We start from the raw sequence: 25,718 nt of genomic DNA, 5'->3' as shown, positions 1-25,718 counted from the left end.
AAACAGGGACAGTTGAACTTCTTCATTACCAATTTGGATGCCCTTTATTTCTTTTTCTTGCCTTATTGCTCTAGCTAGAACTTCCAGCACAATGTAGGAGTGGTGATAAAGGGCATCCTTCCAAGTGTGCTTTTGTGGAGAAAATGTGTAGCTTAAAAAAAAAAAATTATATCATACCCTGACATCCTTCACTTTACTTCTGATATTCACAGCATAAGAAAGAAGGTAGTCTTTTTGCAAAAAGTATGTGATCATGTCATTAACTGAACCAAAGGCCTCATTTAATCTTTTTTTTTCCCCTTAATTTCATCTTTTGATTTTCGTATCATTCTTGTTTGAAACATCTATCAGGATATCATCCTCAGTTCTTCCAGTGCTGCCTGGTCTCTCAATGCTGCCAGAAAGTCACCTACCCAGAGTTTGGCTGTGTACCCAGCAATTCTCTAGCATCACTCCCCTTGACTTCATGAAATCCTGCATCTTATGCAAGACTTGAAGTTTTGTTCTGTAATCTGTTTGTTCAATATTCAACACCCTGGATATTGAAACTGACCAACAAGGATAGCTGTCAGCATACAGTTGGAAGGAATGCTTCAGTGGTGACCAGTTTTGAAAGTGGTCAGTTCCTTAGTGAGTACTTTTGTGTTATGATGCTGTTTGCTTTCTGAGACAACCTCATGTCTGTGGAGACTGAAATAATGAATACTTGGATAATGAAGACTTTATTTTTAAACTAATAAAGTGGAGTTGTTTTAGGATCAAAGTCTCTTAAATGATAATCTATTTGTGTTCTTAGAACTTCATGTAAGACTTTATGAGCTTATAAGAGGACCCAATGAATGAATTTTTAGTGTGTATCCATTATAAAGAATCTGGAAATTGTAAAGCTTGCGGACTTTTAAAGTTTATTTGCATATATATGTATGTATGTGTGCATGTATGTATACATACTGATATATACATATATACATATACATGTATATATTAAATCTGTTTCAGAGAAAAACAATGATGCCTTACTTAGTAAACAGGAATTAAGCAGTTTCTTCCCTTTTGAAAAAGAGAGAAAGCAGTTGAGAGACACTGAACTTCTAAGAGTATTTCCTAATTTATAGACATCCCCATTTCCTTAGTAAGCTAACAAATAGTGAGACTGGACATGAGCTAGCATTATAAAATAGTGTAAGACTCTGAATTGTTGATATCCTCGAAACACCTGTGTCTGCGACTACCAGTCATACAGTTTCATAGACAGAGGACGAAAACACCACCACTACTTCCCTCATGTATACTGAGAATGAGGATGCATATGAAGTTAACTAATCTGCAATTATATAATTGTTCTTTGAATACAGCGCTTACATATTGTATTACTAGAGGATATATGAACCAAACAAGCCCCTAACCCAAAGAAAATTATCTGTAAATTATGATAACAAAATTTCTTTGCAATAATCATAGGATTACCTGAGATTGAGCATTGACATTGGCTCCATTTGTAACCAAGACCTTTACTACTTCAGCTTGTCCTGCCAATGATGCTATGTGCAATGCTGTGTTTCCTTTCTGTAAAATGAAAAGTAAGATACATCAATTTTTATGGATTGAACTGTTTTCCCCCAAAATTTGTGTGTCAATTTGGCTAGTCCATGATGCCCAGTATTGTGTGACTGTCCACCATTTTGTCATCCGATGTGATTTTTCCTATGGGCTGTAAATTCTACCTCTATGATGTTAATCAGGTGGGATTAGCAGCAGTTATGTTAATAAGGCAGGACTCAATCTACAAGATTAGACTGCGTCTTAAGTCAATCTCTTTTGAGATATAAAAGAGAGAAGCGACAAGAGAGATAGGGTGACCTCATACTACCAAGAAAGCATTGCTGGGAGCACAGCGCATCCTTTGGATATGGGGTTCCTGTGCTGAGAAGCTCCTAGACTAGGGGAAGATTGATGACAAAGGCCTTCCCCCCCAAAGCCAACAGAGAGAGAGAAAGCCTTTCCCTGGAGCTGGCGCCCTGAATTTGGACATCTAACCTCCTAGACTGTGAGAGAATAAATTTCTCTTTGTTAAAGCCATCCACTTGTGGTATTTACGTAATATCAGCACTAGATAACTAAGACATCAACTCATTCACCTTCTTCTCTGTTTTGACATTTTAAAAAATATCTAGTCCTTCTATATTTAAACCTGTGGAGTACAGTTCTTCTCTAACACACATGGGGTCACCACGAGTCTGAACTGGCTCAATGGCAGCCCCCAACAACAACTCTATTTAAAAATTCCCCAAATAGAACAAAGTTGGCAAGTACCTCATGAGAAATTTATCCTAATTCTTATTCAAGGTTGAATCATCATTGAATTTGGCAAGTAGTATATTAGAAGGAGTTAAATATGTAATACTGACCTTTGTAGCTGCATCCACATTGGCTTCTCTCTGTAGTAGTTCAGAAACAACTTCTACATGGCCTTCTTTGGAAGCAAGATGGAGAGCGTTCAACCCATTCTGATTAAAAGTGAAGGGAAAACTTTACTTAGCAGAATGAAAATATAGCAATAAACAGCCTACCAAGAACTCTGAGGATGACATCCCACCAACAATTCCTTGCAGGAACTTGAATTAGGAATAAAAGTACTTGAACACTAGATTGGTTATCATTATATCATCATTTACCAAATTTTAGGAATTAATTGTTAAAGGACATATAACTACATTTCAGAATATTCTTCTAATTAAGCAGAGAATAATTTGAGAATGTCAAGCTGGTAAAATTTAACAGAAAAAACTGGTAAAAAAGAGAAAGTGTTGGTAATATTTAATAAAACTTTAAAGAATTTGAAATCTGGATTTTTGAAAATTTAACTGATAAGTTAAACAATAACAACTAACCTGATTGCAAATGTTGATGTCAACCCCGTTTTTTATGTAGTCAAGGGCCTTTTCTAAGTGTCCAGCTCGAGCTGCTCTCAAGTAACTTGCATTGGCATCAGACTAAAACAAAAAAGAAAAACATTTTGATGGAAAATGAAACTAACAGTATTCCTTAAAAAAATAATATTTTATTGAATTTTTGGTGAAAGTTTACACAGCAAGTTAGGCTCCCATTTGACAATTTCCGCCCAAATTGTTCAGTGACATTAGTTACATTTATCACAATATGTCAACATTCTCTTTCTCTCTCTCTTTTTTTTTTTAACAGTTTCTACATGTACAATTTGGTGACCCTGATTACATTCTTTGAGTTGTGTAACCATTCTCACCCTCCTTTTCTGAGTTGTTCCTCCCTCATTAACATAAACTCAGTGCCCCCTAAGGTTCCTATCTAATCTTTCGAGGTGCTGTTGTCAATTTGATCCCATACAGATAGTTCTTAAAAAGGCATAATGTTCAAGGCAGACCTTTTTTTACTAGTTAAACAACTATTGTTCGGTTTTAGAAACTAACAGCATTTTAATACTACCCAGTTTCTAGTCTAAACTAAAATGAAACTAAAACTGAGAATTTTTAATTGAACTGTTTTATTTCTAACATGAAAACACTAATAAATGATCTTTGTAAAGTTACCAGGGAAAGGACAAATTCTTTAAAAGTTAGGTACAAGTGTACAAAACTACTTCTGCGATATCATAACTGATTCTGAACTATAAGAAAAAATTTCCCAAAATGTGCGGGCATCTTAAATCAGCATATGATGTCTAGGGAGTAAAAAGAAATTCTGTAACTTCTTGGTGGTTATATCACAAAGATGTCACTATTCTACTGTATCATATATTTAATAATTATTCCATTCTTCTGTGAGTACCTAGCCATCACAATTTTCCATTAATAGCTTCACAAATATATTTTATGTTGTCACACTAGTTTATGAGGAATTTGTAGTCAATGAGCCACAAATATTTTCCTACAGGACATACCAGGTGTTAAAACAGGGACTGTATTTGAAAAGCATTGATAAATGCCTACATGGATTGTGAAGCATACTCTCCATATATTTTCAAGCTGGCTAAGGCCACAAACCTGGAGAAAAATCTACTAGGAGCATCAAGAGGAGTGAGTGAGTGAGTGAGCAAAAAGGTAAATAACATAACTAAATAAAAATTTAGAAAACCAAACCAAACCAAACCTGTAATTCATTTGCTTCAAGTTTACCACTCTGAACAACTGCTAACCTCTAATAGCTACAACTACGCAGTTAAAACCACCTGCTGCTGAAATCCTTAATAGAAAGAAGATGGTGAAAGCAGAGATCCCTAGTTGGGCCTGAACAATTTTTAAAGAAGTCTTGCTCAACACAGTGCAATACAGAAGCAGGTCTTCCAGAAAGAGCAACCAAAACCACCTTGCACGCCAATTATAAATGCAATCATGCTAGCAGATGGCTTAAAAAAGGAAAGAGTCTTCTTTCAGCCATATGGCAAATACCTACTTCAAAGTCCCTATATAAATGCCACCTCATCTGTGAACCCTTCCCGGACCTCCCAGGTGGAGATTAATCACTCAGTACTCCCAAAGCATTGTGACCCTAATACGCCACAGCATGTTTTCTCCTTTTTCAAGATGGGTGATTGAGAGCTTGACATAACGAATGCCATGAAGAACCTATAAGTCTTTTTTCTGCCTGACTTCTCCTTTCCATATACCTTTGTTAATGACTTGGTTTGTTCTGTCTGGCTACCTGTGACTTACAACCCCTCACATAAAGATCTGAGCCCAGATGTCTGGACTGTAAATCTTTAGCCTGATAAGGAGATGTCCGACATGGATCTCTTTAGTCTAATCAAGAGTCTCTTGTAATTATCTTGTAATGAATGACTTATCCAGCCATGCCATCTGCCGGCTACGTGCTAAAAAGACACTTCTAACCCTTGTAAAAATCATATATAAGCTCTAATGTAAAACTGCCTTTCAGGACTCCATATAGACAGCCTGTGATGCTGCCGGACTTCCAGCTGGTGTCACCTCCTAATAAACTTTCTCTCTCTCTGACCTGGAGTATGTTTCATTGGCTCCACTGCTCCAGCACACGGACCCTAATCAGGCAACAGCATTAATATCATTGTGTGCTCTTGGTATACATCACATAGCATCATAGTTTTTGGTACACCTGTCCTTCTTTCTCCCAAAACTGTAGCTCCTTAAGAAGAGGCAGAGGTAGATTAAATGACAAGAAATTGGGAAGCCACTAAGATGCCAATCTTTGAGGACTATTAAATTCATCCCTGGAAATGGAGCTGAAGAAAATTTCATCCTTCAGAAGGTCCCCTGGTTCTGGGTGGATCAAATCAGTAAGAGCTGACTTGTTTAGGATCTCAGAGGTGAGATAACTGCCTCCACAGCCTCCTCCACCCTTTCCACCCACCACAGTAAGCGTCCATCTAAATGAATATTCCTTCCTCTAAATCAGGGCTGCTCAATTTCGGCGCTATTTGCATTTGGTCCAAATAATTCTTTCCTCTGGTGGGGGGGCTGTCTTTTGTATTGCCTAACATTTAAGAGTAGATACTAGTAGCACCCCCTGATTTGTGACAACCAAAATGCATTTAGAATTGCCAATGTCCCCTGGAGAGCAAAACCACTCCAAATGAGAACCATTGCTCTAAATATACAGTGAACCCATTTATTGAAAGATTGTAGACTTAAAGACTCTTAAATCTTTGGCCTGCCTGGGTGGCCGTATGCTTAGCCTGGCACAATACGTATAACATTCACATTTCTGTTTCTCCTGCAACTGGAAGAGCACCTGGCACATAGCAGGTGTTCTATGAATGTTTTGTGAATGAAGCAATCAATTGATAAATTGTGTGGAAATCCTGTATTAATTAAAATACTGCTGGGAACAATGCAGGAGGCTCTATTGACAATAACAACAACAGCAGCAGTAGCTATTTAAGTTGAGAATTTGCTACGACACGAAGACGAAAACTGGAGATCATAAACCAAGTTACTCAATTAAGTATCTGGGAGCATACAGAAGTATCACAAAAATAAATAAAATTGGTGTTTGACTCAAACATGCAAATTGTTTAACCAGAGCCCAGGGTTAAGTAAGAGGAACACAGGAAGAGACAAAGGTTCAAATCCAACAAAAGACAAATCAGACAAAGTATACAGGAATTTAAAGAAAAATAAAACGCAGACTTTAAAGAGTTTCATGGTGTTTGGAAGGCTACCTTTCTTTTTTTTTTTTTTTTTGCTTATCATAAGCTCAGTTAGAAATAAATAAACTATGCAAGGATGGCTCATTGTACCATAAAATATCATCTTCTTTGTACCTGCTAAATGACTTATCAGAGAATTTGCCCAGAAGGGCTCTAACGCTGTTCTGCGAACAAATGACATCAGTCTGCCTGGGTATTTCAATTGCCAGAGGTAATAACAGGGAGTTAAGCATCCCAGACTCTGACTCTGAATGCATGAAAACAGTGGCTAAATAAGTTCAAAAAGAGGTATCAAAATTCACGGAAGGCCTTTGAATTGATTCTAGATCTGGAAAAGTTTGATTCTATATACTATTCACTCTCCTCTCAAGTTTTTCAGAATTTTCCTACCCAAAACTCTAAAGCAAAACGAAATAACGATCTATAAAATACGTCTTCTAACTCAGTGGTTCCCTGTTTGACGTTTGGATTCCTCTGAGACTAATAAAAGTTTTGGAAGAATTCTCTTCCCTCAATCATTACACATATATGCATATACATATCAAATCTGCATATACATGCAAATCTGCATATACATACATAATTTGCACGCAATTTCTTGTGGCTCAGAAGAGCTAACCCTACTTGTAGATTTATGCTTAAGAACTCCTGTTAAAATGATAAAGAACTCTCTGGTGGATACCTTCACTCTATCTATTTCACCCAATGACCGTGGTATCAAATAATTCTCTGAGGTGGCTAATTTATCATCTGAGAACTTCTGAAAGAAATGGAGGGGACAACAATTTATTTTCATCACTTATGTCAGCCCTCTGTTACATACAGACCTGCTTAACACAACAAAACATTAACAATCAGCAACTTTACACTTCAAGGAATAAGGGGTAAAAAAGAGGGAGAAAAAGAGAAAAGGAAAGAGTAGGACAAGACTGCCCTGAAGAAAATTTGCACCTTAGGAAGTGAAATTATTAAAACTCATAAAAAAAAAGAACAAAGAAGACCCACCTTCTGTCCTCAACTACCTTCAAGCAACAGTCACATTTTCCTTCAACAAATAATTTGTTGAACATTTAGTTTGTGCTAGTCATTGTGTCAACATCTGGCTATAACGTGGTAAACAAAACAGATGTGGTGCAAATGATGGCTCACTTGCCTTCATCTCACTGTCTCTTATATTTTTCCAAATTGCCTTGCTTAAGTGACAAGGTAAACAATGGAGTCTTCACCTTTTTTCTTTTTTTTTTCAAATTTTGCCTAAGGTAGCTATATATTGTTCATTATTTCCTTTATATATGTGTGTGTGTATATATATAAAGGAAATAATAAACAATATTCTTATACATACATATGTATATACAGGGCCCTGGTGGCACAGTGGTTAAGAGCTCAGGGGCTAACCAAAAGATCGGCCGTTCAAATCCACCAGCGGCTTCTTGAAAACCCAATGGGGCAGTTCTGCTCTGTTCTGTAGGGTCGCTATGAGTTGGAATTAACTCAATGGCAACGGGTTATGTAAAATACATATGTAAGCATATATATGCATATATATACACATGCACACACATATGTACATATATAATTATGTATATATATATCCACCACTCGTCTGTCAGCTTGTCGTACTGTGGGGGCTTGTGTGTTGCTATGATGCTGAAAGCTATGTCACTGGTATTTCAAGTACCAGCAGGGTCACCCATGATGGACAGGTTTCAGCGGAGCTTCCAGACTAACACAGGCTAGGAAGAAGGGCCTTGTGATCTATTTCTAAAAAAAACTGGCCAGTGAAAGCCTTATGAACAGCAGTGGAACATTGGTATAGTGCCAGAAGATGAGCTCCTTAGGTTGGAAGGCACTCAAAATACGACTAGGGAAGAGGTGCCTCCTCAAAGTAGAGCTGACCTTAATGATGTGGATGGAATAAAGCTTTCAAGACCGTCATTCACTAAAGTGGCACCACTCAAAATGAGAAGAAATATCTGCAAACATCTATTAATAATTGGAACGTGGAATATATGAAGTATGGATCTAGGAAAATTTAAAGTAGTCAAAAATGAAATGGAACACTTGAAGATAGATATCGTAGGCATTAGTGACCTGAAATGGATTGGCATTGGCCATTTCGAGTCAATCATATGGTCTACTACGCTGGGAATGACAAATTTAAAGAGGAATGGCATTGCATTCATTTTTAAAAAGAACATTTCAAGATGCATCCTAAAGTACAACTCTGCCAGCTGCCAGTGATAGGATAATATCCATACATCTACAAGGAAGACCAGTTAATATGACTATTATTCAAATTTACGCACAAACCACTGATGCCAAAGATGAAGAAATTGAAGATTTTTACCAACTTCTGCCCTCTGAAATCGGTCAAATATGCAATCAAAATGCATTGATAATTACTGGTGAATGGAATGTGAAAGCTGGGAAGAAAAAGAACGATCAGTAGTTGGAAAACATGGCCTTGGTGATAGAAATGACACCAGAGATCACATGATAGAATTTTGCAAGACCAACAAGCTATTCATTAGAAATACCTCTTTTTCAACAACACATACAACGACTATACATGTGGACCTCACCAGACGGAATGTACAGGAATCAAATTGACTACATCTGTGGAAAGAGATGATGGAGATGCTCCTTATCATCAGTCAGAACAAGGCCAGGGACCGACTGCAGAACAGATCATCAATTACTCATATGCAAGTTCAAGCTGAAGCTGAAGGAAAAAAAAACAAGCCCAAAGAGCTAAACTACGACCTTGAGTATATCCCACCTGAATTTAGAGACCATCTCAAGAAAAGATTTGACACACTAAACGCTAGTGACCAAAGACTAGACGAGTTGTAGGATGACATCAAGGACATCACACATGAAGAAAGCAAAAGGTCATTAAAAAGACAGGGAAGAAAGAAAAGACCAACATGAATGTCAGAAAAGACTCTGAAACTTGCTCTTGAATGCACAGTAGCTAAAGCGAATGGAAGAAATGATGAAGTAAAAGAGCTGAAGAGAATATTTCAAAGGGTAGCTTGAGAAGACTAATTAAAGTATTATAATGAAATCTGCAAAGACCTGGAGTTAGAAAACCAAAAAGGGAAAACATGCTCAGCATTTCTCAAGCTGAAAGAACTGAAGAAAAAAATTCAAGCCTAGAGTTGCAACACTGAAGGTTTCTATGGCCAAAATATTGAACGACGCAGGAAGCATCAAAAGAAGATGGAAGGAATACACAGAGTCACTATACCAAAAAGAACTGATCAGTGTTCTACCATTTCAGGAGGCAGCATATGATCAAGAACTGATGCTATTAAAGGAAGACATTCAAGCTACACTGAAGGCACTGACAAAAAACAAGTCTCCAGGAATTGACAGAATACCAACTGAGATGGTTCAACAAATGGATGTCAACGCTGTAAGGGTTCACTAGTCTATTGCAAGAAATTTGGAAGACAGCTACCTGGCCACCTAACTGGAAGAGATCCACACTTGTGGCCATTCCAAAGAAAGGTGATCCAAAGAATTTGGAAATTATCAAATAATAATTATCAAATAGTACCATTAATATTACACACAAGTAAAATTTTGCCGAAGATAATTCAAAAAGGGTTGCAGTACTACATCGACAGGGAACGGCCAGAAATTCAAGATGGATTCAGAAGGGGATGTGGAATGAGGGATATCACTGCTGATGTCAGCTGGATCCTGGCTAAAAGTATAAAATACCACAAAGATGTTTATCTGTGTTTTATTGACTATGCAAAGGCATTCAACTGTGTGAATCATAACAAATTACAGATAACATTGCGAAGAATGGGAATTCCAGAACCCTGAATCATGTTCACGTGGATGCTGCACGAAGACCAAGAGACAGTCATTCGAACAGAATAAGGGAATATTGCATGGTTTAAAATCAGGAAGGATGTATGTCAGGGTTGTATCCTTTCACCACACTTATTCAATCTGTATGCTGAGCAAACAATCCAAGAAGTTGGACGATATGAAGAAAGTGGCATCAGGATTAGAGGAAGACTCATTAACAACCTGTGATATGCAGATGACATAATCTTGCTTCCTGAAAGTGAAGAGGATTTAAAGCATTTGCTGATGAAGATCAAAGACTACAGCCTTCAATATAGATTAACCAAAAACCAAACCCAATACCATCGAGTTAATTCCGACTCATAGCAACCCTACAGGATAGAGGAGAACTGCCCCATAGGGTCTCCAAGGAGCAGCTGGTGAATTCAAACTGCCGACCTTTTGGTTAGCAGCCAAACTCTTAACCACTGTGTCACCAGGGCTCCTCAGTATGGATTACACCTCAACAAAAAGAAAACAAAAATCCTCACAACTGGACCAATAAGCAATATCATGATAAATGGAGAAAAGATTGAAGGTGTCAAGAATTTAATTTTATTTGGATCCACAATCAACGCCCATGGAAGTAGCAGTCAGGAAATCAAAAGACTTATTACATTGGGCAAATCTGCTGCAAAAGACCTCTCTGAAGCGTTAAAAAGCAAAGATGACACCCTGACAACTAAGGTGCACCTGACTCAAGCCATGGTATTTTCAATCACCTCATATACATGTGAAAGCTGGACAATGAATAAGGAAGATGGAAGAAGAATTGATGCCTTTGAATTACGGCGTTGGCCGCACATGGAACGTTCTTCAGAACAGACCATATATTAGGCCATAAAGCAAGCCTTAACAAAATCCAAAGCACTGAAATACTACAAAGCATCTTTTCTGACCATAAAGCCATAAAAGTAGAAATCAACAACAGAAAAAGCAAGGCAAAAAAATCAAACACATGGAAACTGAACAACACCTTGCTCCCTTGCTCAAAAATCACTGGGTTATAGAAGAAATTAAGGATGGAATAAAGAAATTCATTGAATCAAACGAGAATGAAAACACATCCTACCAGAACCTTTGGGACACAGCAAAAGCAGTGCTCAGAGGTCAGTTTATAGCAATAAATGCACACATCCAAAAAGAAGAAAGGGCCACAGTCAAAACATTAACCCTACAACTGGAACAAGTAGAAAAAGAGCAACAAAAGAAGCCCTCAGGCGCCAGAAGAAAGGAAATAATAAGAATTAGAGCAGAATTAAATGAAATAAAGAATAGAAAAACAATTGAAAGAGTTAACAAGACCAAAAGATGGTTCTCTGAGAAGATCAACAAAATTGATAAACCATTGGCCAAACTGAAAAAAGAAAAGCGGGAAAGGAAGCAGATAACCCCTATAAGAAATGAGATGGGTGATATCACAACAGACCCAACTGAAATTAAAAGAATCATAACAGAATACTATGAAAAATTGTACTCTAACAAATTTGAAAACCTAGAGGAAATGGACAAATTTCTAGAAACTCACTACCTACCTAAACTAACACAAACAGAGGTAGAACAACTAAATAAACCCATAACAAAAAAAGAGATTGAAAAGGTATTTAAAAAACTCCCAACAAAAAAAAGCCCTAGCCAGGATGGCTTCGCTGGAGAATTCTACCAAACTTTCAAGGAAGAGTTAACACCACTACTACTAAAGGTATTTCAGAGCATAGAAAAGGATGGAATACTCCCAAACTCATTCAATGAAGCCAGCATAACCCTGATACCAAAACCAGGTAAAGACACCAGAAAAAAAGAAAATTACAGAGCAATATCCCTCATGAACATTGATGCAAAAATCCTCAACAAAATTCTAGCCAATAGAATTCAGCAACATATAAAAAAAATAATTCACCATGATCAAGTGGGATTCATACCAGGTATGCAGGAATGGTTCAACATTAGAAAAACAATCAACGTAATCCATCACATAAATAAAACAAAAGACAAGAACCACATGATCTTATCAATCAATGCAGAAAAGGCATTTGACAAAGTCCAACACCTATTCATTATAAAAACCCTCAACAAAATAGGAATAGAAGGGAAATTTCTCAATATAATTAATGGCATTTATACAAAGCCAACAGCCAACATAATCCTAAATGGAGTGACTTTGAAAGCATTCCTCTTGAGAACGGGAACCAGACAAGGTTGACCTTTATCACCACTCTTATTCAACATTGTGCTGGAGGTCATAGCCAGAACAATTAGGCTAGAATAAAAAATAAAGGGCATCCAAACTGGTAAGGAAGAAGTCAAATATCTCTGTTTGCAGAAGATATGATCTTATATACAGAAAACCCCTAAGAATACACAAGAAAACTACTGGAACTAATAGAAGATTTCAGCAAAGTTTCAAGACACAAGATAAACATATAAAAATCAGTTGGATTCCTTTACACCAACAAAGAGAACCTCGAAGAGGAAATCACCAAATCAACACCATTTACAATAGCCCCCAAGAAGATAAAATACTTGGGAATAAATCTTACCAGAGACATAAAAGATCTATACAATGAAAACTACAAGACACTACTGCAAGAAACCAAAACAGACCTGCATAAGTAGAAAAACATACCTTGCTCATGGATAGGTAGACTCAACATTGTGAAAATGTCAATTCTACCCAAAGCGATCTACAGATACAATGCAATCCCAATCCAAATTCCACCGGCATTTTTCAATGAATTATGGTGTTGGTGAAAAATATTGAATATACCATGGACTACCAGAAGAATGAACAAATCTGTCTCCATAAAAGTACAGCCAGGATGCTCTTTTGAAGTGAAGAAGGCGGGATTTTGTCTCATGTACTTTGGACCTATTATCAGGAGGGACCAGTCCCTGTAGAAGACATCATACCCGGGAAAGTAGAGGGTCAGTGAAAAAAAGGAAGACCCGCAACAAGATGGATTGACACAGTGGCTATAACAATGGGCTCAAACATAGCAACGACTGTGAGGATGCCGCAGGATCGGGCAGTGTTATGCTCTGTTGTACACAGGGTTGCTATGAGTTGGAAATGACTGGACAGCACCTAACAACAACAACAATGTATATATACATGTACATACATATATACATATATCTCCTTTGGTATTAGGCTCAGTATTAATGTGTTGACTCTCTTAGCTATCATTCCATAAAGTAACTAGGATTTATTCTTAATACAGGCTGCTGCCTGCTTTTTAATCTTGAGCTTTCAATCAAAATAATGGCTCTTTAAAGATGGTTGTAGAACAATTACTGTGGGAGGAAATTAGGTCCCAAGAGAAATTGAGCTCTGTCACGTGGAAAGTCACCTAGAGAAGTCATTGCTTAAAGAGCCACTTGGTAGAACAATGAACATACACTGGTTGGTTATCATTCCTTTCTTCCTGGGTGATCAAGTTCCTTCAGAAAATGAAAGTTTCTTTTGTTACCATTTAATGCCTTGTCTACTTAGCTATTTTACTAGACAGGAAATAAATACCAACCACGTGTGTTTTTCAAGGAAATAGCTTGAGGAATAGAGCCAAGCATTATTACGAGTTAATATAATTACTCAGCATCTCCTCCGGCACTGTAGTTTTGGTATTATTCAGCAGAAAGCAGTGGCTGGAAAGAATAAGCATTTCCTGAGTATCAAGTTCAGTAATGACCGATACTTCATACCTCTGACTATATGCGAGATGCTTTTATAAGTGCTTATATTAACTTACTTCATTACAGTAAAACTGTGAAAGCCAGAGCCCGTGTAAGGCGGAAACCTGTCAGAAAAGGAAAACTCAAATAATTTTCCACTAAAAGGAGAGAGAGAAAAGTGGTAAGACTGTAGCCGGTCAAAGGCAGAAAACTTGTGAGACCCAGGAAAAAAAAAAAAGAAGGCAGTCCTGTCCAGTTCTGGCTCCTACAGGTTTCACTGTACTATATTTTATTACTTAATGTAATATGTATTATTTATCTAAGTCCTTACATTAACTTACTTAATCCTCACACTAACAGTAATAGGTTAGGTACTATTACCAGCTGTATTTTCTAAGTGAGGAAACTGAGCTACAGAAGGGATGAGTGACTTTTCCAGGGACTCACAGCTAAGTGCAGGGATGCAAACCCAGAGAGTTTGGCTCTGGAGGCTAGGCTGTTAATGACTACTCTAAGGAAGTACTTAATAAATGCTGGTCTATAACAAATGCTCAGTAACTGTTCATTCATTCACTCATTCATTCTCCATCCTTCCATCCATGTATCTATTTGTCCATCTGTCTACCATCTATCCTTCCACCCATCCAATTACTGTTAGATATGTTCTCTCTGGATCACAGAGTTCCTTCACTGAATTCATTTCCAGACAACAGTAGATAGCCAGAAGAAATGGAGACTGGAAACCCAGTGAGTACACAACTCACAAAGGACATCTGCTCCTTTGCTTGCAAACCTCACGGGGGTAATTGCTGGGGCCTATTTATTCCTGACCTAATGATTCTCTAGTCTTTCTCCTTTTTCTCATCTTTCCAACTATATAGGAACTATGTGAAGGGTCAGGTGATGCCTCCTATCGCTTCAATTACTTCTTTACTGGTGCCCTATCCTCTGCTTACTAATATACTCAAGTCTCTCTGAAACCCCCCCCCCCAAAAAAAATAATATTTTCTTCAACTTTTCCACTCAGCATCCCTTGCAAGTGACAATCTCTATTTGTCAGTGTCAAGGATTGGTTAGAAACCAAAGCACTGGGATCACACAGCCTGAGCCTGTATCCCAGCTACTCCACTTACTAACAATGTTACATTTGGCCAGTTCCTTAATATCAGTTTGCCTCAGTTATCTCACCTGTCAATGGGAATAAAAGAATCTACTGCTGGGATGAAATTTGATAATTCATGTAAAGTGATTAACAGTATGAATGCATAGCAAAGCACTCAAAAACAGTTATTTTATTTATTTTTCAGTTTTTCTTCAACCATTAAACATTCTGAAGGGTTATTTAGGTTCACTGCCTCTACACTCTTAATAGTAATTCATATTTGAATCTCTGACAATATGGCTTCTCTCACTAATCAATAAATCCTCTCTGTACAAAATCAGCAATGACCTTCCAATCATCAAATTCCATGCCTTTTAACTCTACCTTTTCTTAATGTTGACCATTTGACAATCCTGATCACATTTTCTTGAAACTCTTTCCTTTAGCTTCTCTCATATCTTCGTTCACTCTTTTTTGTTCCTCACTGCCTCAACCCATCACTAAAATCACCTTTCTTTTTTTTCTGTGCTCACGCCCTAGAGGACCTCATCACTTCCAAGGCTCCCACTACTCAGAGCCCAGTCCATTGCTTATCCCAGAACATTTCCACTTCCATGCCCTACAATCCCCTCACCTTAACAATAGCAACAAAAACCGTTCACTGAAAACATATATAATGCATCTGCCACTCTACTAGGTACTAATGACAGAAATGTGACTACTAGATTGCCTTAACTTCATTATTTTTATTTAACAGTATTACCATTATCCTAGCTACACAGACACACAATCTTGGTATGAATCTTTGATTACTTTTTCTTCTTCACCCTTTCTCTCAAATCCCCTTCCAGAAAGTTAAATTGACGCATCCTATCAAATATTCTGCTCAGTGACTTTTATAGCTCCCTATCCTTCTTTAAAAATGTATTTATTATGATACATATCATGTATACAAGAGTATGTAGAACATATATAAATAGTTTAAAGAAAAACTGTAAAATAAACTGCCACATACCCATCAGTCAGCTCAAGAACGAAAGTTACAAGTAGGTTTGAAGACTCCCAATGCACCCTTCCATGGCTGCCTCCCCTCCTTCTTCCCCAAGGCATCCTGTATTCAGGATGTTTTTCTTTATAGTTTTAACATCTCTGTACACCTTCCTAAATTAAATAATTGTATAGTTTACTGTCTGTATAAGTGGAATCATACATCGTGTATCCTTCTGTGACATGCTTGTTTTGTCTAGTGTGTTCTCAGAATCACCTGTGTTAATACATGTAACGGCAATCAATTTATCTTTGCTGCTGTATAAGATTCCATTATATGATTATAACACAATCTATTGATCCACAGTAGAGCTGATGGATGTTTGTGCTGCTCACAGTTTGGATCTATTATAAACAACATTGTTCTCAACATTCTGGCACTGGTTCTTTGTGCATAGGCAGAGATTTTTAAAAGTGTATACCTAGGATCACAAATACTGGGTGACTGGGAACAAGCTTTTTCAACTTTACTGGTTAATGACAGATTGTTTTTCAAAGGGGTTGTATTAATTTACATTTTCTCAGGTTTGTGATTTTTTGTTGCGTGACCATATTCCTTAGAAATTAATTTTGGGGAATTCTTTTGGGTCTGGGGTTCACTTTGTCATATTTCAGAGAGGGATCTGAGATTACTTCTGCCAGTTGCCTGGAGACACTCTCAACACAGGATTGCTTTAAAAATGAATGCTTGTCTTGAGGGCTTTCTGCTTTTGTTTTAAAGACTACACAAGTGAATTTAGACCTCAAATTGGTACAGGTAGAAGGGATTCTTCATGGTTACAAATTTTCAGGGGAAATTTTTTTCCCTCCATCTGGTGAAAATTGAGAAAGGCAAGTTTTTGATGTACTCTTCTCTATGATGAGTTGATTTCCTGTCTGCCTTTATACTGGGAGCTACACCCTTTGTGGTTCCCAGCTTAATGTGGGTTCTCTTATTAGACTGTCTACCTTGGGCATGTCTTAATTTTTATCTCCTGTGCCCTGCATACATGCAGCCAAGTAAAACTGCTTCTTGTTTTTGTGTCATTTTTTTCCTCTACAGATCCCTTACCTTCATGCCAGTTCAGAGATGGACTTCAAAAGACTTATTATCATTTTCCTAACACCTTAGCTCTTTCTAAAACTAGAAATACGCTTACCCTTCCTTTTTTTTTTTTTTAATTCAACCTGCTACTTGTCCAGTTCAGGCTCTTGCCTTGTGATGCCAGATCATTCTAACCACCTCCAGGAGGTTGTAGTTGGCACACTGTCCCTAGGTGAATCTGTAGGAAGCAATGGACAATGCTCAGGAGCTCATAGGCAGCTACCGAGGGTTCTGAGAGAGTAATGACAAGGACGATAGCTACAAGTTGTTGTTGTTGTTAGCTGCCGAGTCAATGCTGACTCACAGCAATCGCATGAAATGCTGCCCAGTCTGGTGTCATCCTCACAATTGCCAGCATGTTTGAGCCCATCGTTGTGGCTCTTTTCCTACAATTTAGACAGTGCCTATTATAGTATACACCAGGGGATTCACTAAGCACTTTGCATATATGGTGCATTATTATTTATTTCTTAAAAAGTCAATCAAAATAAGACTCTTCATTACAGATACAGAAAACTGAGTTTCACAAAAGTGAATCGACTTGCCCAAGGTCACGTCGTAGCTCATAAGTAAGCAACAAAGACTAAAACCCAGGACTGCTGGATAACAAGCCCAGGCTCCTTCATTAACACCAGTGGTTTTCAAACTGTGTTCTATGGAGTTGTGGAGTTCAGGAATATTGAGATCAAAGGTAAGATTCAGTATGCAGAGCTCCATATGCCTATCATCACTTTCATCCCAAGTAGATATACTTTCATCTGTTTTATATATTGGTTTTTGATGACAGACTTCATTTGTAAAAGTATTTCTGCTGTTGAACCATAGTATCCAATCAAATTCTACGGCATAGCCCCTGAGGCCCTTTAAAAGCTGCCTCAAACAAACACTTTCAGCCTAAAATAAAACACAAGTACCAAGCTTCAAGGCAATTTAGATGGCTTACTGTTTCTTGGCTGGCCTCATAATTTCCTGGCACTGTGACCTCACCCAGACGTTCCCTGTTCCAGAAATGCTCGTCCTCTACCTACCGCCTTCCCACCAACAGTCTCACCTACTAAATCCCTGGTCCAGCTCAAATACCACTTCATCTTTGCTAACTTCCCTGATAAATGTTAGACATGACCCCTTCTCTCTCTGGCCTCCTATAGCACTTGGTCTATTTTGTTTAGGTGCCAGTTATCCCACAACAATGGACTAGACTCTCCTTTGGGCAGATCCATGCCCTGTACAGGCTTTAGTTTTACATAACAGACACTCCGTAAATTCTGAACAAGGAAATGCCGATCTCTTGCATAGCCCAATGCTGTAATCATTCCTTGAAAGGTATAAATCTACACCAACTTCACTGGGAACAATTAAAGTCAGCTTTGTATCTTCTCCAGTCTCTCGCACTCTCTCCCTACCACCAGTCAAAAAAAAAAAAGTCTAGTGATAGACTTAGAGGTCCTTCTTCCAAAATTCAAGAGAAGATAAAGAAGGGGCTCCATGGATCTGAGTTATTCTGGTTTCCTAATTTACTGGTAGCACACTGTCTGATTTCTATTACCATATTTTTACACAAGTAACACACAAGTTATATAATTTTTTGCCAACCACGCAAGCCCCCTTGCTATTTTCATAAGTGAGCTATGCTGCACGTTGTATGTATGCGCACATTATTTGTGAAAAATGCAGTATGTCTGCTGGGATCACCTACAGAGCCAAGTTTTTGTTCTAGCAGTAACTCTCAGAAAGAGTATGTAGGAAAGCCTGCATTCTGTTGTGCTTAATGAATCATAATGCATCTAAGTGTCCTAGTATCTAAGAATACGGTAATATAACTCATAATCATTGGGTGCTTATAATGTGTGAGGCATTTTCATAGATGGCCTCAGATTCATTCTCATAACATCTATGGAGCTGTTTTGCAGAACTTCTCAAGATCTAAGACTGGTGTTTATTTGGAATAAAACAACTTTCAAAGAAGAAAAGTAGAGTGACTTGAAGGTCATATCCTCTGAGGTTAAGGCATTGTGGTCTGACACAGAGTGGTGGCGCTGGTGAGCATATGAAGGAGAGCTACCAACAAACAATGGGAATTTTTTTTCTTAACGAGGTTACAGCAGAATCACCGTTTATAGACTGGGCCAGGCACATTCAGAGAGTGCCGGTTCCCGTTGCTAGATATTTTAGAGTAAGATATTGTGTGCTGATATTTTTACAGATCTCTTGTGCATGATCTAATTTCAAAACAATTTTCAGAAGAATGTGACCAATTATACAACCTAACACAACTGTGATATTCATGCTACAATCTGCCTCCTGACAATAAACACCCCAGATCTTTAGGAGATCGTGTTGTCTTTTTTCTCTCAAAGGGGTAGTTAGACTGCATGTTAGCCAATAAATCCTTTTCAGGTGTGTGTTTGGGGTGTACTGTAAACCTCTTAAATAAAGGAGAATTAGGTATGTGTGTCTGCATGCTTATTTTTCACGGCAAATGCTTGGAAAAATTTGAACCCTTTGATTCAGGGAAGACCTCAGGTTATTAAGTCTTTTCTTTTTTTAATTGTTACCCAGTTATTAGAAATAAACCCTAGGGTTTTCCACAAATATATCAATTAAGGAGGAGAGTATAGGGGAATGGGGGTCTAACCTGTTAAGGAAAACGCTTCAAACAGCTCTGTTTGCAATCATTAAACATCATCAAAACATCCCGAAATACAAGCGCTGCCTCCACAAATTCCCTCTGATTGATGCAAGGCTGCCTTTTGTTTGCAAGGACTTTGCATGGAAGTAACCTCAGTTCATCCTTGAAAATGAGGTCACTGGCCCCTAACACATGTAGGCATGGTTAGCATCTTTACACTGGGGCATTTGCCAGAAAGTTCCCTGCTGTTGCACAATTCAAACCTGCCAGGGTGTCAGTGCATAGTGACCCCTCTAAAGCTGAAAGGCAAAAAACAACATTCCCATCTTTATCTTTAAATAGAGAGTAGCGGAAACCAGTTTAAAAAAAAAATAAGAGTGCTGCCAGGCTTTTGTTTTTGTAAAGGCAGTGTTTTTAAGAGATTTACCTTGCCATGCTGATAAAACCCACTCTCATCAAGTCTGTCTACTACAGTCTGGTTTACATGGAAGGAAGGATCCAGAATCTAGGCTCTATAGCATGTCTTTTCTCACCCAGAATTGAGACCCAAAAAAATTCTCCTGAGGCTGTTTAGAAATAAAAATAAATACAGTGAGGAAGATTTTTCCCATGGGGGGAAAAGGTACATGTGGACTGTTGGTGTTGAGGACGGTGTATTTCCAATATTCCCCAAAGTAAAGTTGATTCTGTTCATTTGCAAAACAGGGTTTATTTGAGTTTGTCAGAAATGTTCTGAGAACATAAAGTAAGGCTTTAAGGGGCCAGTTTCTTGTTCGAATTTGTACCAGTCTATAACTGAATTTAAAACCATGTTGACTTAAAACTTGAGTTTTCCTTGCACTATAGAAGTATCAAGGCATCTTAGCAAGCCACTGCACAGAATCACTATTATGTGTTACATGGAATGCTAAAAATGATGCTAGGAACTGATAGATTAGGATGATCTGACAGTAACAGGAAAGTTTCCCCTGCACTAAAAGCTCTATGATGATATGCAATGTGCAAATACTTACAGCTAATGGTAAATGGTTAATTTCTCAAATGTGCAAAAACGGAAAGGTGGGTTGCAGCAAGGTTACCTAACACAAGACATGGAAAGAGGTGTAGCTCTTGATCCAAGATATTTTTGAAAGTTAAAAAACAAAAGTCACCACTTTATTCCATTCAAAGAAATTTTAGGACAGGACCAGTATGTCTTCACTTGCAGAAGAATGAAGTTATACAACAGGGACACGTTAACCTTAACATTCATAAAATATTTATCTTTGGGTATTCTGAAACATAATGATTCAAATAAGTAAGTAAGCCTGGAAGATAACCATGGATGAAGAAATCATTTCTGAGAAGTATGTTTTGCAGGTATATTCATTACCAGGCTTGTGTGAAACCTTTTGGGACAAACTCACACAAGACAAGCTGGTAATATGTTGCTTTGGAAAAAACGAGTCTATCAGAAGCACAACCAGTGCTCAGAATATAGAACATATAACAGCCCAGGAGAATTTTCTACCTTAATCCATAAAGATGAAATATTAATTCAGGGACAATATAGTCCTTTCGGAAATTTTAATCATCTTTACTTCAGGGAATTATTTTCCCTACTAAGTGAAAGAATGCAATCAAAGGTTGCATAAAGTAGTAGTTAATGTTGATTGGTAATGTGTAAATTTTGTGGATGGCAGGCTCCCCAAAACATATAACTGATAAGCCTTTTCCATTTATTAGGCAGGTGAGTGCTGAACAGAAAAACGTAGATCCACTGGGGCCTTAAACTTGCTCATGATGAGTCATCCCTTTTTTTTTCCTTGCTATGTTTCACCTAGTTCATCTGTCTCAATTATTTGCCACAGGAACATGCCTTTTAGGAAATTCTCCTTTGCTCTCCCATAAGCTAGGCTACCTATGAAATACCTGAAGCATAATCTGTGCTCCATTGTTCACCTGAGGAAGTGGCTGTCCAGTCAGGCTCTCCCCCCCCTGAAAGGATCAGTTGGCATGCACCTCGTCATGCCTTCATTTACAATTGTGTCACAGCATGAGAGTAACTTATGTATGTGCCCTTGACTCACCTCAGTAATATTTACTACATAAGCTCATGGTATGTAGCCTTGAACTAATAAAATGGTAAGCAGTAAAGATTCAACAGTAATGATTAAATCTCAATCTTGATAAATACGTTGGCTTATATTGAACAAAAAAGTACTCTTATAGTTAATGGAAATGGTTAACTTACCAAATGGGGGAAGTGTTAATAAAAGTTCTGTTGTGGCAAGGGTACCTAAGACACACACACAAATGTACATTTCAATTTTTTATACAAATCTTATCTTTTGAGGTAGATGGATATCACTGTGTTATCTCTATTGTACACATAGGAAACTGAAGCAAAGAGAATATTATTTGCTCAATAAGTTTGAGAAATCGCTAAAACTAGAATTTGGGTTTCCTGGATTCAATGTTCTTCCCACCATCTCATGGTACAAGAATGAATTAATCCACAGTTTTATGGTTCAAACTAGTAAAATGACTAGACTGGATGTCTTCCTTCAAGACTCCTAAGCTAGATGACATTTCCAAGGTCAACTGGTTTAATCTTCATTACTCCAAACCACCATCCATGTGGCACTTCTCCCTACATAGTTACCCCATGTATCCTGTTGAACACAATAATGCAGCTAAGCATCATGACCCACTCCTCACAGATAAAGAGGGCTACAAGCTATAGTGAGCTTTGTCTCTTTAGACATAAAATGAAGCTACTGTGAGACCCCGATGGGAGAGTATTACGCAGGCAAAATTGACGAGTCTGTGGGCACCTTCGTTTTTAAAGCAAACACTGGGTTGTTATATACCTTGGCTTAAAAAACAAAACAGAACAAAAAAACCCCAAACCAAAAAACTAAAGAGTCCGTGTAATACTAAGATAAGGGAATATCTTCAAGATTTTGCTACTTGTCATATAGGAAATACACAGCAGAAATTTCTGGCACTAAGCATAGTGAATTACATAAAACTTCGATTGTCTGGGACTTCTCCACTTGTTGAGTGTGTTATGAATCAGAACAAGGACGTCAGGGCTACATGCCTAAGGATCCTTATTATGTAGGAGGTATTGGCATGAGTCCTAAAATATTTAATCCAGGGAACTATTCACATTTTAAATATAGCAACTGAAAACAGTGATAAGCTAAGATTGGTCTAGGTATCAGGAGAAAAGAGAAAGTATTTACTTGAGTAGATGAACATTTTCCCAACTGTTTGTTTTTAAGATCATGTAATAAATAGCTTCATTTTTACTGTGGATAAGACTGAATATTGCAAACATCGCTATTTTCTTCTGATGCATAAATATGCTTTACATGGTGGGAATCAGCCGGGAAATCACAATACAATGGCCTGCAGCTTCCTGGTCAGATAACTAGGGGCCTGGGATTTAAAGCCTAGAGGAATTAAAGGGTGAGGCCCACGGCACCAGAGGGAGAGGAGGCGTTAGCTAGTGAGAGGAAGGGCTCTTGAATTTATCATCCTAAAATGTTGGGTGCCAGCTGGTACAGCTGGAGCCTTCGGAACTTTTGGTAAATAGAACTATGTGCCTTCTTGGGGGGCTTGCTGGGAGGATGCTTTCATTACATTAAAATTTTCCATTTTTACTTAAATCTGCGATCAACAAAGGGATCTTAGGAGTCCTCACTGAAAATATACCTAAGTAAGTCCTTATCTGAACAACTAAAAATTAATCTTAAAATAGAGTTAAGTCACTAGTGAAATCAGGTAGGCAGGTAGGTAGATGACTGACAGATCGATCGATAGATATAGACTGATTGATTTGGGAGTTTTAAATAATCTTCAAGTGACATTTACATTTCTCTTAGGGCAACATTTGTAATTAGATGCACCAGCTTCACATTTAATGCAAAAAAGAGACAAAGAAAGAGCAAGCACAAGCACACACAGAGATATTTTCAAAAGCACAGTGCAAACGTGGCAAACATAACAAGCAAAGATGGTACTTTTTATTATACAAAAGAAAACACTTAAGAGTGGACTTTATCTAAAGGTTGAGGTAACCACTGGAATCTGACTAGTAGTTACAACATGGTAGGTGACTTGCAAAAGTTTGGCTCTGTTAACAGCCAAAACAGACTACCAGAATACTGGGAGTAAAAACTCATATTTAAGCAGCTGTCCTTCGTATATGAAGATGAAGGGGCTAACTCAGGTAAGCATGTCATAAGTGTCGTTTAAGTCTTTGGAGACAGACTTAAGCTAAACCATCACTTTCTATCAGCAAGTCAATATAGCTTACCAGTTAAGAGTTCAGACTCTGGAGTCAGAATACCTAGGTTCACATCCTAGCTCTGCAATTTATAAATTTTGGACCTTGGGCAAGGTACTTAAATACACTGCAGCTCAGTTTTCTAATCTATAAAATGGGACGTTAGTAAAACTTAACTCATAGGGCTGTTGATAAGATTAAGGGAGATAATACACGTAAAGCAGTTAGAAATGGCCTGGCACACAGTTAGCCTTCAATAAACATTATCCTTTATTATCATTTTAAAATTAATTTTCTAGCTGTGTCTATGACTGTGAGATTCAATTGAAATACCTGGCCACACAGAAACTAAACACATGTACTGCATCTTATTTGTCCAATGCTTTCAGCAACTCAGCTAAGCATACAAACCAAGCCAGAGACATTCACACTGCAATCTGTCTAGAGCAGCAATTCGCAAACTTGTGTTGTCTCGGGTTCCCTTTAGCCTCTTAAATATTATTGAGCATCCCCAAAGATCTTTTGATTATGAGTGCTATATAGTATTTATATTTAGCATATTAGAAAATAAAGTAAGAATTTAAAAAAAAATTTATTTTAAAATAATGACAACAAACTTATTACACACTAACATAAAACACACGTCTTATAAAAATAACTATATTTTCTAAAACAAGAAAACAGTGAGAATACTGGTATTGTACATTTTTACAAACCTCTTTAATGTCTGACTTAATAGAAGACAGTTGAATTCTCATACCTGCTTCTGTATTCAGTCTTGCAGTGGGTCTTTTTGGTTGACGTATATGAAGGAAATCTGGCCTCAAATGTAGTTAGAAAAAGGAGGACCTCACAGGTTTTTGGACCATGCTTTGAGAGTGGCTGGTCAACTCCAAAGTTTTCAAAGAATGACCTGTTGATACCAAGCCCATGCCTTTAGCCTTAGATTAACACCTCTTAGAAGAATTACTCAGGCAAGAGCCATATCTGCGCAGGAAGACAAAGGCCAAATAAATATAACGCTGCTGCTTTTGAAAAGTGTAAACCAAGAATAACCTTTGTCTATTGTCTTTTCACTACCTTGCTTCAGTCCTCTTGTAAATAGGGTCTTTCCAAATGGCCACGTCCACATACTCTAAACACTTGGATGCTACTACACTTTTTCAGTGGATAATATTTTTCTCAGAATGTCAACATAAAGTTCTTGGAAATGATACGTGAGAAGTAAGCAAGAAATCCCACTGCAAGGGGTGCTACCATATCAGAAAGATAGCATGAAGAACTTCACAGACAATTCGTCATAGCTGCATAAAACACAACTATACATATGAAACCTCTATTTTGGGAAATTCCGGACTGGAAATAATATAATGTCATTTTGGACACTGAAATGGGAAGTTAACTAGTATATTTCCCCCTTTAAAATAATGCCTGTTAATAGTGAAGGTATATGACTAAGGGGAGGCTAAAATGCCACATACTTTTAAATTGAATGTATTAAATATATTTTTTTTTACTTCCTTTCTGCTAGATAAGTAATACCAAGTTTAATTTAAATTCAAATGCTCTTTTAGTGTGATGCTTAAAATGATGAGATGCTATACCCTTCAAAGACGAAGACTTGTTCAAAAATTCTATCAGATATTTATTGAGTGCCGACTATGAGCCAGGCTCTGGGGATCCAAAGATGAAGAAGATACAGATTATGATTAAAAAGCTACAGTGTTCAAAGTGTAATTTATCATATTGGTACAAATGCTTTCAAAATAAAACAGAATAATCATTGAGTTACAGAAACATGTAGATCAATAATATGTCAGAATGATGTTGAGTTACAACACAATGTAATAAAAAATTCAAGTCTAAACAAAATTAAAACAT

The 25,718-nt window shown here is 37.5% G+C and overlaps 1 protein-coding gene across 1 annotated transcript in view; it reads right to left on the bottom strand.

Moving 5' to 3' along the window:
* Positions 1–25,718, bottom strand: part of ANK3 (ankyrin 3) — a 742,532-nt gene that overhangs the window by 227,041 nt on the left and 489,773 nt on the right. The window contains exons 3-5 of the mRNA XM_023739341.1: positions 2,892–2,993; positions 2,409–2,507; positions 1,468–1,566 (exon numbers count right to left, since the gene is read on the bottom strand). Coding sequence (XP_023595109.1) covers positions 1,468–1,566; positions 2,409–2,507; positions 2,892–2,993 — 300 coding nt within the window. The remainder of the gene's footprint in view (positions 1–1,467; positions 1,567–2,408; positions 2,508–2,891; positions 2,994–25,718) is intronic.

Source organism: Trichechus manatus, unplaced genomic scaffold (assembly GCF_000243295.1).
Source record: "Trichechus manatus latirostris isolate Lorelei unplaced genomic scaffold, TriManLat1.0 scaffold00007, whole genome shotgun sequence".
Lineage (NCBI taxonomy): Eukaryota > Metazoa > Chordata > Mammalia > Sirenia > Trichechidae > Trichechus > Trichechus manatus.
The sequence above is the reverse complement of the archived record's forward strand: the minus strand, read 5'-3'. Positions and strand labels throughout refer to the sequence as shown.